The following is a 17,434-nucleotide window of genomic DNA, read 5'->3' on the forward strand; positions in this document are numbered from 1 at the left end:
CTGTAATCCATAATTTTCAGGATCTATTGCCCAACCAGCAAAGTCCGTTTGTTTCTATAACACATTAAAAGACAATAAATGTTAGCCAACGTACTGTACAGCCAGTAAAACCATCGAGCAGTGGGGGTAAATGATACTGTGAATTAAAGCTAGTCTGAAAGTGAAGAGGTCTGTGAGAAGAGGTAAAGTTAGTGAGTTAATTGACCTAATCTGACGTGGGAGGCTATTCCAGAGTTCTGGAGCATTAACTGAGAACACCCGTTCAGCTGTAAGAGCCAAGTGGGAATTAAGAATAGCTGAAAACTGCTGATCAATGGACCCGAGAGAGAAGCATGGAAGTAGCAAAGATCTGATAGGTAACCTGGATTAAACCCCTGCAAGCACTTATATATGAGAAATAATGTTTTTAAAATTGATCCTATACATCACCGTCATACAAATTCAACGATTTAAGAATAGTTGAAATATGATCATGCTATTAGTTTTGCTCAGTCCAAAATATAACAAACTACAGTCATCAAGTCTGGATGGGATAAAGGCATGAATGATATTTTGAAGCTCATTAATAGAAAGAAATTGTTTAAATTTACTTAAATTTAAGACAAGAATCAAAAACACAGAAATTCTTTAGCTGAGGTTTGAAACATGATGTCAGGGACCCAAGAAGCATGTTGGGGTCGTCTCTGTTTCCTTTACATTATTGTAGGGTCTTTACTTCACAATATAAAGCACCATCAGCCAACTGTTGTGGTAATTTGGTGCTATATAAATAAAACTGAATTGAATTAAAGTAATAAGAATAAAATTAGTCTGATTTTAAATGTATTTCTCTTTGTTGTCACAGTTGTTTTTATACTGTTCCCTCGTAGTGCCAAGAGTACAGCTGGTACACTTTTTATGTGCTGACAAATTACATAATAAACTGCAAATCTGTAAAACGTGGACTTACAAAAACATTGTTTTTAAGGCATTTGTTAAATGAAAATGAAACATGAAAAGATCATTTAAGTCTTCAACTTAAATGATCTTTTCATGTTGTTTTTAGACAGTTTGGACAAAATTAAATATTTGAAGACATCAGCTTCAGGGAGTTTTACAGACTGATTCATTAAATGAATATCAGAATCAGAATACTTTATTAATCCCTAAGGAAATTATGGGTTACAGCAGGCTGCATGCTGGTTGGAGCATGCGCACAAACAAAGGACCCCTTCCGACCATATTTGGGCCCATCGGCCGAACAAGACAACAAAATATGAGAAATCATATCAATGCGTATGTGTATTGTTACAGTCAGAATTCCTAGAGTAAGTTTTATTTTTAATTTATCTTGGTTTTGTATTTTCAATCTATTTCAGTTTCACTGAATTTCCTTTGTGAGTTCATGTTAAGTTTTTCGGTCATTTAACTCTAAAATTATAAAACTAGCAAAACCTAGCGACAAATCGGGTAGGACGCTTGCCAGCCAGTTAAGGGGCTTCCAGGCAAAACAACATATCACAAAGATTAGAATGGCTAATGGTAATATCACTTCGGACCCTTCCAAAATTAACGATACGTTTAGGGCTTTTTACTCCCAACTTTACACCTCTGAATTCCCGCAGGAAAGCACTTTAATGGATAACTTTCTAAAGACTTTGAATGTACCTATGCTTTCCTCTGATAGTAAAAACAGATTAGATGAACCCATCACGCCAGAGGAGCTGGGTGCAGCCATTTCTTCACTGCAGCCTGGAAAATCCCCTGGTCCTGACGGCTTTCCCGTAGAATTTTTCAAAGCATTTTCACCCTTGCTTTTACCTCAACTACATTTAACCGTCTCCGACTCATGGAAGTGTGGTAAACTTCTGCCATCCTTTTACGAGGCAAGTATTGCTCTTGTCCCAAAGAAAGGTAAGGATCCTGTGGAATGCTCATCCTACAGGCCAATTTCTCTATTAAATGTCGATGCTAAAATTTTGGCCAAAGTTTTGGCACGTACACTGGAAAATATTTTGCCCTCAGTTATATCCGAAGATCAAACAGGCTTCATTAAGAATCGTTACTCTTATTCCAATATCGGCCGACTATTGGATATATTATACACCCCTTCCGGTCAGAGTCCTGAGTGCATTCTCTCCTTAGATGCGGAGAAGGCATTTGATCGGGTCGAGTGGAAATATTTATTCACAATTCTAGATAAATTCAATTTTGGATCGAAATTTATTTCATGGATAAGGTTATTATATATGTTCCCTAACGCTTCAGTTTTTACTAATTCCATACAGTCGCAGCCTTTCAACCTCCAACGAGGAACCCGTCAGGGATGCCCCTTAAGCCCTCTTCTTTTCAATCTGGCTATAGAGCCACTTGCCATTGCACTCCGCAGCTGTGGGGAGATCGATGGGATCTGGAGGAAGGGTGTTGAACACAAAGTATCCTTGTATGCAGATGATCTCTTAATCTTTATCTCAAACCCCAAAATATCTATACCTGCAATGCTCTCTCCATCTCTTTGGTGGGAAGAATCAACTCAATCAAAATGAATATACTTCCTAAATTTTTGTATCTCTTCCAATTGTTACCAGTATTTATCCCCAAATCCTTCTTTGATTCCTTGGACTCAATTATCTCATCTTATATATGGAGAGGTAAACGCCCTCGATTGAACAAGGCTCAACTCCAAAAACCCAAGAGTCGTGGAGGCCTGGCACTGCCTAACTTTCGATATTACTATTGGGCAGCAAACATGCGCTACATTATATCTTGGCTTTACTTCCAAAACAAAGGTAACTGCCCGTCCTGGGTGCTCATGGAGTTGAACTCAACCACAGGCTCTTCTGTCCTGGCCCTGATTGGATCTTCACTCCCCCTTCCCCCAAACAAGACAATCGATAATCCAGTTGTCTGGCACACGGTGAGAGTGTGGGCTCAGATGAGGAGGCATTTTGGATTAACAGGCTTCTCCCTTCTAAGTCCAATTTTTTTCCATCCATCCATCCATCCATCCATCTTCATCCGCTTTATCCGAGGCCGGGTCGCGGGGGCAGCAGCCTAAGCAGAGAAGCCCAGACCTCCCTCTCCCCAGCCACCTCCTCCAGCTTATCCGGGGGAATACCAAGGCGTTCCCAGGCCAGCCGAGAGATATAATCTCTCCAGCGTGTCCTGGGTCTGCCCCAGGGCCTCCTCCCGGTGGGACATGCCCGGAACACCTCACCCAGGAGGCGCCCAGGAGGCATCCTTGTCAGATGCCCGAACCACCTCAACTGGCTCCTTTCGATGTGGAGGAGCAGCGGCTCTACTCTGAGCCCCTCCCGGATGGCCGAACTTCTCACCCTATCTCTAAGGGAGAGGCCAGCCACCCTTCGGAGGAAGCTCATTTCTGCCGCTTGTATCCGCGTTCTCGTTCTTTCGGTCACTACCCACAGCTCGTGGCCATAGGTGAGGGTAGGGACGTAGATCGACCGGTAAATTGAGAGCTTCGCTTTTACACTCAGCTCCCTCTTCACCACGACGGACCGGTGCAGCGTCCGCATCACTGCAGCCACAGCACCAATCCGTCTGCCGATCTCCGGCTCCCTTCTCCCATCACTCGCGAACAAGACCCCGAGATACTTGAACTCCTCCACTTGGGGCAGGAACTCATCCCCGACCCGGAGTGGGCACTCCACCCTTTTCCGGCTGAGAACCATGGCCTCAGATTTGGAGGTGCTGATCCTCATTCCCGCTGCTTCACACTCGGCTGCGAACCGCTCCAGTGCGAGCTGGAGGCCTTCACCTGATGAAGCCAACAGAACCACATCATCCGCAACCCTATTTTTTTCTAACCCTTTTTTTCAGCCATCATTATCTGATCCTATATTTCGAGATTGGCATGACAGGGACATTACATGTTTCAATGATCTGTTTTTTGACAATACCTTTGCATCTTTTGCTCAGCTTTCTGAAAAGTTTAATCTCCCACGTACACATCTTTTCAGATATTTGCAGACCAGACATTTCCTCCAATCTCAGATTCCAAACTTCCCGGTAGCACCAGCTGCAAGCCCAGGGGATATGCTCCTTACCCTAGTTCCAACACGTAAAGGGTTTATCTCTCTTATCTATGACAGGCTGGTGAGCATGAACGGTTCTTCGATAGATCGGATTAAAACAGCCTGGGAACAAGATTTAAATCAGTCCTTGTCTATGGATACATGGGACTTAATACTCAAGTTAGTTAACTCCACGTCCCTATGTGCCCGCCACTGTCTTTTACAATTTAAGGTTGTGCATAGGTTCCATCTCTCCAAAGTCAAACTACCTCGTATGTATCCGAATGTTGACCCCACTTGTGGTAAGTGTGGGAGTGCGGAGGCTTCCCTTATCCATATGTTCTGGACGTGCCCTAGCCTTGAAGGATTCTGGAGAGATATATTTCAAACCTTATCCCTAATTCTTGGACACCATATGGATCCTAATCCATTAGTTGCGCTTTTTGGCACCACTGGAGAGGCTGATGCACGGTTGACCTCGTCACAGCGTTGCATGCTCTCCTTCGCCTCCCTTGTAGCTAGACGTGCAATCCTACTAAGATGGAGAGGTGCCCCTTTGCCCACCCAGGCTCAATGGCTGAGGGACCTTATGTAGTATCTGAGCCTTGAAAAGATCCGGTATGCGATTAGTAACAACAGCGGCAAGTTTTACAAGGTGTGGGGGCAATTCCTGAAATATTTTTCCAGCCTCCAGGTTGCGAACCCAACTTCCAGCATTACTCAGTAAATCCTCCCCCCCTTCTTCTTCTTCTTCTTTTTATTTATTTATTTATTTATTTTTAGTCATTTGTGTGTTTATCTGATTTTGTTCTTGTTGTATCTGCGATGTTGTTTTTGTTTGTTTGTTTGTTTGGTTTTTTCCTACCTGGCCTGAGGGATAGGGGTTCTAAGTGGTGTGGGTAGGGGATAAACTGATGAAAGCAATTATAAGACATGTGAGTGTGTCATTAATCTGTATTCTAATATTTCAGTTCAAACAGTCACTGTGAAACTTGCTTGTTTCGTGTTTGACAATTCTGCGTGTATTTGTTTTTCTTTGTTGCTTCAATTCAATAAAAATATCTTTGAGAAAAAAAAAACTAGCAAAACCTCATCAGGCTGGCTCTGATAACAATGTAATTAGTCTGTCAAAGACTGAAACTAAACACACATTTTTATTTGATTTTAGTTAGTTTAGAGAACAAACAATATATTTTTTAAAGATTCATTTGGGCTTTTATTATTTTCATTACAGAACAGCAGAGCAGACAGGAAAGGAGGATGGAGAGCGGGTGTATGGCCTGGGGTGGAGTTAAACCCTGTTATATAGCTTTCAGTTCGCTTACAATATTTTTTGATGTTTTAGTTTTGGTTTAGATTTAGTTACCTAGAATGACCTTGCTTATAGTACAGGCATTGCTGTCTCTTGTTTTGAATGTTTCCTGTGCTAACTGCTGAAACATCAGTAAACCAAAGCTCTTCTTCATGAAATCGTATTTATTACCAAAGAAATGATGACTATTATTATCATTAAACTACAACTCAGTCACCGATGAAAGACTACCCCAGAGTGTTTATTTGATTCAGACAACAGTAACTCTCTTGTGTCATTTCTAATACAAAGCTGTGTTTTATAATTGAATGTCTCATCTCTGTTACTAATGGGGCCGATTTGCCTACTTAAGATACAGCACAGACCTTCATTCAATCAGCAAATATGAAGTGACAGTTAATTTAATCTTCATTACGCTGAAGGAGGAAACTTTATGCGTGGCTCTGTGTACGGCCACAAGCATAGCGCCTGGTCTGCAAATAATGCAGATTGAAAAATTGAACAAATGAGATTTTGTGACTTAAGTAATCAGACAAAGAAATGATCAGCTGCATTTATTTGACTGGAATAAACTGTGCTGAGAAGAGGAGACACGTTTTCAGAACTGCTAATTGTCTCCCTTTTTTTGACACAACAATTATGACTCTTCATTACAACAAAGAGTGCTGACAATGAGACCTGTTATTGGCTCTGTCAGATTGATCTCTCTCGTATAATCAGAGCCTGTGAAGGCTGCGGTGACCGTCACACAGTGGAACTAATGCGACAGAGAAAGTGGAGCTCTGGCAGAGAGCTGAGGTATTCAAGTTTAATTGGTTTCCCTGCTGCTCACTTCTAACTGGAACGGCGTTCGATGAAATCGGTGCTGGTGAAAAGGATGACACCGACCTTTGCAATATAGTTACTCCACATCTGGCCATCCGCTCACTCGTGGTGGAGGGGCCAATTTATGCTGCCAGTTTTTCAAATGTCCACACTTCTTCTTCTTTAATGTGGCGCTTCAGGCTATTGTACCACCCTCCACTCATCCCTACTTCTTTCTGATCTTCCATCAGATTTTGAATCAAAGCACAGATTACCTGGCTTACCATGTCTCCTTTTAATGCAGACAGCATGCAGCACTTTAAAGATTATATTCTTGGTTTCACATAAAAAAAAAACACATCTTTATTGTGTTATTTGATCCCAAATTCAAAGTTTTTGATATTTGTAGTATAAGATGGGGAACTCTGAAGCACTTCACTTGGACTGTTCATCGAAAACTAAACTAAAAACAGTTTTTTACAGTAATAGTGCTGAATTATTAGAAGCAGCAGGCAGTTTTTGAACTTTGAGAAGGAGGCAGTAGAAACACTTTCACTTAATCACAAAGGTACTTGAATCTTACAATAAAACGCAGAACTTAAATGAAAATGTAATGAGTGAGAAACACAAAAGCCAAGCTGGAAAAAGGGTTTCAACTCTAAATGTAAGTAAAAGCAAGAGGTACCAAGCTTTGTTAGTTATTTTAAACCCTTGATTAAATGAACAGGAAGAGACATTTTCATTTCAGTGGTTACCAAGATACAGAAACTGTGTCTGACATCTGCTTGTTGACTTTTCTTCAGAAGACGTTTTAAAGGCTGGGCTGAAAATGGCGATCCAGCATAGTGTGAGTTTTTTTTTTTTTTTTTTTTTTTACATATAACTCAAACATCTGGATTTTTTAAAGCTTTAAGTTAGGGGGACATGAGTGCTTAGACCGACACAGGAAGTATCAGCTGATTACTGCCTGCATGGCTTTACTTCCATTAATTTGAGTGGGTGAATTGGAAGTCTCCATTAAGTTTGAGCTCTTCTGCAGTGCTTCGGTGGAATGATTTGTGCAGTGAGAAAGAGTTGATCAGAGAAGTCTCTGTATCAGGTTTGGAGAGTGAAAGTATTTTATTTAGATTAGCACTAATTAAAAGGCATCTGTGTCTTTGTGATGGAGCTTTAAAATGTCCAGAAGCAGCTTGTTAAACAAACTTGCTAGTCTTAGTTAGTATATAACTTAGCAGTGAACCAACATGTGAGAGGTGAGTGATAACTGCCATCTTTGGGGTTACAGAATCGCCACAGGTTTCAATTCAGGAATATTTGATTATCATCTCTCATTTTTATAATACTTTAATTTTATGTTTACAATTTCAGCTGCTCATAGATTCTCAGCAAAATCCGTGACTTTCTGCTTTACATCCATATGTTAGCAGGAACAAACGTAACCCACATGTAGAAGCAGCAGAATGAGCAGTAGTAGTGTGACTAGAAGCAACAGTATCTTTCCCTCCCATCCGCGAATCTGGGCTTCTGTTTTTCCACAGCCTTTGTCTGTCTCTCCTCCCGGGACTCTCATTATGTAGCTCCTCATCCCTCTCCCACCTCTTTCTCCTCGCTTTGATCTCCTTGGAAATCTTCCCAGATTTCACAGTCACTGTGGAGGAAGCCTGCAGAGTGTTTGTGCATCTTTATAAAGTAAAACTCTCAGTCCGGAGCTCCTCCTGCACCAGAGCTGGTGACTTGCCGTGTGTAGGTCTGAATTAGAAAATCAGCTGAATTAGAAATCTCTTCACCAACTTGGAGCTCAAAGCTTTTGGGATGAACTGGCAGGTCTATTTCATAATGCATATAATCAGCTATACAGTTTCCCACAGGGATCATTAAAGATTTAACTTATCTCCAATTCAATAAATCTAATTTAAAATTTAACATTGAAGTTCCCTCATTGTCAAACTCATCTCACATCTGCCATGATGAAGGAAGAGAGCACTCTTAAACTGTGTCTGTGTCGTGGTCACTGCTGTGTCCTCACTTTTCTTTTTGTTCCTCCTTTGTGCTTCGAACACTTTTCACTGTTTCTCCTGTGCATCAGTGTCTGAGCCTCCCTCTGTCTGTGTGTGTTCATCTGTTTTTGCTTCGTCCCTTTCAGACTTTAAGATTTATAAGACTGCTTCAATGTTCAAGCTTCAGCTGTGTCTTGTTTCCCTGTATTTCTATTTCTGCCTCTATGAAAGCAAAACTCTTGAGCTTCTTGGATCCAAATGGCCAACATTAACATACCAAAGCCTGTACAAACACAGGGAGAACATGCAAACTCCACATGGGTTTGTGAGTTCAAACCCAGCAACACTAATGCTGCAAGCAACACTGATAACTGCTGAAAGGCATGCTACATACAGTTTCTGCATCCATAAGAGCCATGCCAGGTCAGCTGGCGTCTGAGTGATGTAACTTTTAACATCAGATGGTGAGGACAGGACTCCCTGCAGTACTTTGTGATTGTGTAAACTGGCCTGAGCTTATATAAAAGGAGCAGCTACTCATCCGTAGTGTCAGCAGCTGTCCATGTCCCCGACAAAGTATAAGCCCCACCTGAGTCACTGTTGTTGTGTTCCTGTGATTTTTTGTACACGGTTAACCTTGTATTTCTTTGTTTTTAATAAAAGGACGATTAAAGGTGTTTGCTGTCTGTCTGTTTTTATAAGTGTCAGGTTATCTTCTCTTCTCAGTCTTCTAAACTCACCTTGATCTCTTTGCGAGTCTCTCCAGGCTTGAACACCAGCGTTCCTTCGGTGTAATCGTAATCTGACCCAGCGTTGGCCGAACCATCTTCTGTTCTGTAGTCCACATAGAAAGTGTTCTCTCCCAGACCACCTAAACAACAGAAATAAAACACAGTTACACTGGATATATTACACAATATTATTTCTGTTAGCTGTATATATCTGTACTGTGATGTTCACACTCTTATAAAACCTATATAGGAAGATAAGCTGACTCTCAGTTACACTGGTTTTTGCATTTATGTTGCAGGTTTATTTTTCAACAGCAGTTTTTGTTTTCCTTGTGACTTCAGAACTGAAACCAAAGCGCTTTGAGGCAGCTGTTGTTGTGATTTGGAGCGATATAAATAAATAAATACATATAAATAAGACTGAACTGAATTTAACTGAAATACATTTTTTCCACATATCTAAAGAGAGCTCTATTTTAAATTTGGATGAATTTAGACTTCCCTTTACATCTTAGTCATTGTCTTGGAGTGTCTGAATCTATTCATGGCTAAAAATGAAAGTGGAAACCAGACCTTTGTACGTGAATGCTAATGAGTGAGACAAACGAATTTAAGAATTTGAAGGAAATAGTCATGAATCTACAGGCTGAAATTTATGCATCTGGATTTTTGACACCTGAACGTGTGTGTGTGTGTGTGTGTGTGTGTTTGTGTGTTTGTGTGTGTGTGTGTGTGTGTGTGGGGGGGGGGGGGGGGGGTGTATCCTATTCAGCTGTATTATCTATAACTGTCCATCAATCAGTGCCTCCCATCTGACCGCCTTAGAATCAGGCATATATATCAGAAACTCTGGCATATTTAATAAAGTTGTGTAAAAAAATTGCTTTCATACTGTCACCACTTTCCGAGCTACAGGCCCACTAAGATCACACAGGTGGGTCAAAATGTGTTAGCTCGTCATTGACAGTCACTCCAAAAAACCCTAAAAACCTTTTCTTGGTATTCTCTAAAACAAGTTACGTGAAATTGTTCCAAACTGCTGTGTTAAAAAAAGGGAATTCTGTTTGAGGATGGATTGTGCATGGATTACTGCAGGCTCAAGTACTTCTTTTATAAGTACTTTTACAAGTAATTAATTGTCTTGCTTTAGGTTCAGTGGAGGAAACTGACCACAGGTCAGATAAAAGACATAAAAAGTGTAGATCAGATGTAGCATTAATTTGAAGAACAGAAAGATTTTATGCTTTATTAGCACAGCAGCTCTCAGCCTCTTGTCTTATTTATGTGGACTCATTATAAGCTTATGTGTAATTCATTTCGCTACCTTGACACACCACAGCCAGCATCAGAACGCCGCAGTTCTCCATGCACTGACTGTGAGGACTCTCAAACGAGATGCGGCTGCACACAGCCATGTCGTCGTCTTCTGGGGCCTCCTCATCAGCTACGGCTGTGCGCCGCGCGTGGTCTGCTGCATGCTTCTTCAGGACATTTCCGGCGCCGATCATCATACGAGTTGCCTTCAGGGAGAGGAAGAGGAGGATAAGAGGAGGATGAGGGGTTAAAGAAACCAAGGAGTACAGAATCATTTTTAGAAGCCCTTGAACTACTTTATGCGTTCCCACAGTTCCGGACAACCTTGTGTGTTTACCTCAGGGCCTAAGAGAGAGAGACAGTGTGTGTGTGTGTGTGTGTGTGTGTGTTACCTGAATGCGGTAAAAAGCTCGGCTCTTCTGCTGGTGCAGCAGGGCGTAGTAGTTGGCCAGCTCAACCAGCTGGTCCAGCTCTTTATCAGGATATTTCTGCTTCAACTCCTTCAAGATACGAATCACCTGGAGGAAAGTCGAGAGGACACAAATGCGCTTACGATGCAATCGACACGACACACACAAACGGCTCTTCATACAAACAGTGAGAGATTGTCATCATGTATAGTGTCTGCAGACGCGTTTCCACTCATGTAAAAGAAAATAATTTCTCACAGCCTCCAAGACTAAATCTTTTATATGTTTTCGGACTTTTTTTAGGTTACACATGTCAGATTTATGCACAGCTTTTTCAGGTCTTTGACTGGGTCACTGCAACACTTGGATTCTTTTCTTTTTCAGCCACTCTGTTGCAGGTTTGCTGCTGTGTTTGGGATCATTGTCCAGTTTGGGCCAAGCTTTAGGGCTCAGACAGATGGATGTGACTCCAGAGTACTTTGCTATGCAGAGGAGTTTCTGGTTGACTCCAGGTCCCGTGGCTGCCCAAATCATCACTCCACCACCCCTGTGTTGGTATACAACTGGTATGAACTGCTGTGCATCGTGACCAAACATTGGTCTCGTCTGTTTGAAGGACATCGTTCCACAAGTCTTGTGGTTTTCTCAGACGCAATTTTCAAACTTAAGCTGTTCTTAGAATTCCTGGGAAGACTGAGGAATTGTGTTAACACACAACTAATCTCCAGACCAGCAAACTGTCAAAACTTCTGCTTTCACAGAGCTCATCACACTTGAAGATCAACTAATTAAGTGCAATTTGTTAGCATCGTCTGGCTGCTATTTACTCTCTTTTTCCCCCCTTTGGAAACAGTACAGGTACACTTAGTTTTTTACAAGACTGCATCAAGTCTTAGAGATATAAAATACAAAAAAGGCTAACGCAGAAATGTCCATTCTTTTTCAGTTTCTTAACAACAAAATCACCGCATCCTTTCTCTAAAAGCTCGAGCTTTTAAAGGGAATGACATTTTAAAATAATAGCCTCCAACAACTTTCAAGCATTAAAAGAGAAAATGTCATCAGTTAAAGGAATAAATTACCCCTTTGCTGTCCAATGACAGTCACAAAAAGAGGCCTGAGTGCAATGTTTAATTACATTTGAGCATATTTAATAGATGAGTTGGTGCAGAAAACATCCCACATTTGTGCAATTTGCAAATGGTCAGTAAAATAAAACAAAACTAAACAAAACTAACATAACGCCTTTTCTCCATAACGATATCCAGTCAGGCGATGTTTAAATTCTACCAGATACAATATGAATCAACAGTTATTATCCTGCTTCCTACTAAACGCCTTCACAATATAACCACATACTGTATTAGAATAGGTGAAGCTGATCTGGTGTTAGGATACATTTTTACATGTCACTTTGAAAAACATATAACATAACTCACTTTAGTCACTCTCATTCTCCACCAGGTATTCTGCAGATTTACAAATAGACCATTAAGCAAACACAAATATGGTAATACTTAAAATACTTCTTTTATTTTCTCTACACAACACGAAACACAGGTTGTTTCTGGCATTTTAATGGGACCTGTGAGCCTGCTTTTGAAATATGTAAAAATGTGCAGGTCTGACTCCCCTGATGGGCTGTTCTTTGTCTTGTCTTGTTTACAAGGACTGAAAGAGACAAAAACATGGATGCTGGGTATGGAAAATAGGTCTGTCCAACAGTAGTTTATTAGACAAGCAAGGCTCAGTCAGTGTAGCAGATTTTGATAAGCACCTTTGGCCTGTGCAACCAGGTGTTTGTAGAGAGAGGATCCAAATGCCTATCAGGAATCTCAGGATGCAAACAGGAACTTTTATTTATTTTATAAATAAAAAAGAGAACAAAATGCTGTGCACAACACCGGTGGGAGAACCTGGAAGGAAGTAACTAAACTGAGTCACAAAAAACAGATAAGAAAAAAACTTGTAGACAAGCAACAGTGAACAGCGTGTTTGCTTGTTAGCATGTTGTTTTTTCAGTTATGGATGTATTTGCAAGGCTCAGTATGGCGTGATTAACTTTTAGAACTTGTTTGGATCTGAATCCAGAACTTTTGTGAAGGATTCTCTGTAATGTGGATTAAAACAGTCCTGCTGGATCCAGGGACTTGGGCCATATGTGGTCTGCCTTGGTCTGTCTTCCCTCTGAGAGCGACTGTTAGCAAAGAAGAAAATAACCCTTTTCAGTGTAACCTGTATGTGCTGCATATGCATGAAGGCAGGTTTCTCAGTAAGTGGTAGCTCAGTATCAATGAAGAGGTGAGCGGTCCTGAAGGGGCCACCTCACTGAGAGGAAGTGATGCCCACAGGCTGAGGCTGCGCTCTGCCTCCGCTCACATTTACGTCAAGTTTCTGCCCACACAGCGAACTCAGATAGCAAAACTGCAGGGGTGGAGTGCACTCGACACTTTCAGCTGGCTATCAGGGTGCGAACCTACCTAAAAGGCTATTTAGCGCACTATTATGAGCAGAATAGCGTTTAATCCTCGACTTTAAGGCCACTTTTTAACCCAAATCTCCTGTATTTAAAATGTCTTATTTCAGTACAGCGTGTGATATCTGAGCATATGCACCACACATACAGCCGAATTAGGAGTAAAAAAGCAAAATGTAATTAAATTTCTAAAACTCCAATTATGTAAGTGAGGGGCACCTTCAAACTTGTCACCCAAGTCCAAGGTAAACTGTGAAAATACCTGTGAAAGGCAACAACTTTAAAAAAGTCAATTTGAAGCATATTTTAGCTTAAATATCGGAATGATATTTTAAAACCTGGTGTAATCGGGCCAGAAAAATGATGAGGATGAGGAACTGTTTGTCTCTCAGTTCTTTCGGTCTGTCTAGCTTTTATTTTATTAAAGTTTCTTCCCCAGAGTCTCATTTCTCTGCTCTGACTCTCATTAAAATGTCCACATGTTAATTTCTCTGCCCTAACATTTCCATTTAAGCTTTTCTCATTTTCCATCCTCAATTCTAAATCAAGTAAATTATATTTATAGAGCCAAGTATTACAAGGTCTCCTCAAGGGGCTTTATGACTTTTTACTGTTGATAGATTTTCAGTTCAGATAAAGAAAAAGTTCTTTCTACTCCTCAAAAGTAAGAGCCATTAATCTCTTTCACAGCAGACGTAAATGGGGATATTGTCATCTGCATTCCAGACAGGTGCAAAGCAGCGATCTATTACAAAACTTTCAAGCTGACAAAAATGAGATTATAAAGTGCAGAACAAAGCATGCATGCTTCACTTGAGGAAATGGAAATTTAAACTGGAGCCACATTTATCTGCATTTGAGGCGCTTAACAAATTTATCAGACGAGATGTCATAAAAACAAGAAAACACAAAAACTTGTTCAAAGAACTAAAAGTTATGTTTTTATTTATGAGGCAAAATAACAAACTTTTTATATGTGTTTTGAGCCAGAAGCCAGAAATTAATGAAGCACAATATTCAAATACTTAAATTAAATCTTCGGTTCTGCTTTTTTGTAACAAAGTAAATTTGTAAATTTAATAATTATATTTTAGCATTAAAAATATAATTTAGACTAAGGAGCTCGGGCCTGTGGCGGAAACCTTACACTGGGTGGTGTTTGAAATGTATTAAGCACTGTTGGTCAAGTTACTTGAAAAAAGTAATCAGTAACTAATTACTGATTACTTCCCCAAATAAGTAATCCCGTTACTTTACTGATTACTTATTTTCAAAAGTAATTAGTTACTTAGTTACTTTTTAAAAACACGATTTACAACCTGAATAGGTGATAAAGCGATAGATCTTTCAGCCCAATTCTACTTTTTCTGCATAATCCATCATACAAAATGTAATCAACTGGAAACGTCTCTTTTTAAAATTTTAAACTTTAAATCTTTTAACTTTATGCATCAAGCAAAAATTTAATTATATGCAACATTCTCTGACTGGAAGAAATTTGTTTAACATTTAAACCTATTTTCTGCACATTCCAGCACATAAAATAAAATATTTTTTTGTGTTTACACTCACTCTTTCAAATAGATGCAAGTAAAACACAGCAGAAAATAAATAAAATCAAAGACTAGCGGTCCTGTTGCTCTATTTTCACCTGTAAAGCAGGACTGGGGTAGGGGGAGGTTTGCCCTGGTGCAGGTGTGCCGCAGCGGTCAGTGGAAGAATCCGTGAGTTTCTCTGTGAATTTCCCATTACAGTCGTAGCGCACTCGCTGCTTGCTTGGAAGTTTAGGGGTTTTTTTCGCTGTAAAAAGAAGTTTTCTTCCCACGCACAACGGACACTAATGTTTTTGTCACTTTTTATGGAATCAAACTCAAAGTAAGGTCAGTACTTCCACGCTTTAAACGCTGCACGCTCATACTCTCTCCCGCACTGTCCATTGTTGATCTGCACACAACTGTTGTCACGAACGTCGCACTCGCTTACGTCACTGTCATGAGACATTCTCGCAAAAAATCACGGTTTTAGTAACGCAGTAACGCAGCGTTCCTACTTGAAAGTAACGGTAATCTAATTACCGTTTTTGCAATAGTAATCCCTTACATTACTCATTACTTGGAAAAAGTAATCAGATTACAGTAGCGCGTTACATCTCTGGTATTAAGCACTGTATTTTTCTGTCTCCTGCTGAGAAATAATACATGATTTTTCTCCAGTCATGTCCTAAAACAGCAGAAAGTGCCGGTTTCGATTTTTCACCAACATAAAAATGTGGGAAATGCACTTATGAAATGTATATACTGTAAGCCAGATATGCACTGACCCCAGAGTACAAATGGATTTAAATTCTAAAGATTATATGAAAATGAAACACTTGTTTCTTAACTTCCTCACTTTGAACACAGATTTTCCCAGATGGCACTAAGACGTTTTGCACAAATCAGAAGTGCATCTGAGGAATGGAAAGAAAAACTTTGTTTGCATAGTGACAATGTTAAAATGTGCAAAAACAAGTTCACCAAAATAAGTTTTTGCTGTTTTCCTGTCTGTCTTCAGAAATATTTTTATTTATGTTTTGACTCTGGTTTGCTGAGCTGATGGTTGAAGTTTGCCCGTTATATAGGAAGACCTTTCAGACGGTTTTATGTAACAGATTATCTGGCGTGTAACTGAATCTCTCAAACTAACAGTCTGACGTTGTGATTCTGATGTTGTGCTTGTAATCAGATACTCTCCTATGCTGCTCTCTGAAGCTTCTTCCCGTCTCTGTCTCACCTCCTTGCGGCTCTCATCCAGCTCCTTGCTGCTTTCCACATTGACTGTAGCGCTGTTGGAGTGGGGCAGATTGGCTCCCCCTCCTGTTCCCACGGCTCCTGCTGCTGCTCCAATGTTGTTGGCTGCGGCGCCTGTGGTCCCGTCCTGAGTGCCACCCCCACAGTTTTCAGCAGGAACCACAGCGCCCCCTCGCACTGGGAACTTGCCATCTATGATCATCTCCATGCCGCCTTTGTTGGGTGTCAAATCCCCTTCAGTCTCGACAACGATGCCATGGCGCTTGTCGGCTCGGTAACGCTTGCCCATGTATTTGTAGAAGAGCAGGCGCCGGTCAGCGATCCAAGCCAGGATGACGCAGACAGGGAAGAAGAGCAGGGTGACCAGGGCCTCCCACACCTGAAACACACATGGACATTATAAAGTTAGAACTATTATAGTTAAAGATCGGTCATCCATCCATCCTCTTAACAGCTTAAGTAACCAGGAGCTCTGAACCCAGGATCTACTTGCTGTGAGGCGACCTGGCCCATAGAGAAACATAAATTCAGTATGTGGTCACATTTGGTTTACAAGTAAACAAACTACTTGTGTGCTGAAAAAGAATAACAGATATCTTTGCTTAGAAATTTGTCCATCAGCAGACAGTGTATGAAGCTAGGAAGAAGACGATACTAACATGTCTCGCTCCACATATTCTCCAACCTCTAAAACAAATAAAAGACAAAAACTGCTCCATGTCAAAACTCACGTCTCCTGCATAACAATAGTTGCATCACTTCGCTTCAAGTCTTCATGCTAGAGGGTGTATTTGAGAACTTACCAATTTACCAAAATGAGGAATAAATATCTGTTAAAATGTTGCCACTGCACCTCTGAGCTCACTGATTCTTTCATCCTCTCACACTGAGTCTGCCTCACCTCCACGACGCCCGGCGATATGATAGACAGGATAAGGTAGAGCCAGATGTAGGCGAAGATGCTCCAGAACGCGGTGATGAAGAACACCCGCAGATGTTTGATCTTTCGGCTCTGGCCGTTGGGAATCACCCACACGCAGATCCCGATGATCACAAACATGTTGAAGGCGGCACTGCCGACGATGGTTCCTGGACCCAACTGGCCAGCCTTGAATTCGTGACCACACACCTGCAAAAAGTTTGTAACAGGGAGAGGGAAGACAAGTCTACTTACCATCTGCATCTCAATAAACGATACACAGAGTTACTGTGTGTGTGTGTGTACCTCTATAACAGAGAGCAGTATCTCTGGAGCGCTGGAGCCCAGAGCCATGAGTGTCAGATTGGACACTGTTTCATTCCAGATTCGAACCGTCGCCACTGAAGTTTCCCCGTTAGGCATAGTGATGGTCACCTCCTTCTCCTGTTGGCCCAAACACACAATTTGTGTTACCGTGCTTAATGTAAATAGTCTGGACTACGTAGAAGGATGAAGATGTAATTTGACTTTGAATATAGAGACTCGCTCTCTATTCTGCTGTCACTCCTCTTGCTTTAGGCGGATTTTCTCCCACGCCGTTTGTCCTACAGACACCAAATCAACGAGCACTGCGGCTGTGCCTACAAAACTAACATATATTTTTTCACT

The 17,434-nt window shown here is 41.0% G+C and overlaps 1 protein-coding gene across 5 annotated transcripts in view; it reads right to left on the reverse strand.

The window, feature by feature from the left end:
• Nucleotides 1-17,434, reverse strand: part of slc8a2b (solute carrier family 8 member 2b) — a 199,481-nt gene that overhangs the window by 28,333 nt on the left and 153,714 nt on the right. For all 5 annotated transcript variants that reach the window (XM_025898253.1, XM_025898254.1, XM_025898252.1 and 2 more), the window contains 6 exons: nt 17,072-17,209; nt 16,748-16,975; nt 15,830-16,225; nt 10,564-10,689; nt 10,182-10,377; nt 8,867-8,997 (listed from right to left, as the gene is read on the reverse strand). In XM_025898253.1, the coding sequence (XP_025754038.1) occupies nt 8,867-8,997; nt 10,182-10,377; nt 10,564-10,689; nt 15,830-16,225; nt 16,748-16,975; nt 17,072-17,209 (1,215 nt within the window). The remainder of the gene's footprint in view (nt 1-8,866; nt 8,998-10,181; nt 10,378-10,563; nt 10,690-15,829; nt 16,226-16,747; nt 16,976-17,071; nt 17,210-17,434) is intronic.

This window comes from Oreochromis niloticus, linkage group LG14, assembly GCF_001858045.2.
Source record: "Oreochromis niloticus isolate F11D_XX linkage group LG14, O_niloticus_UMD_NMBU, whole genome shotgun sequence".
NCBI lineage: Eukaryota > Metazoa > Chordata > Actinopteri > Cichliformes > Cichlidae > Oreochromis > Oreochromis niloticus.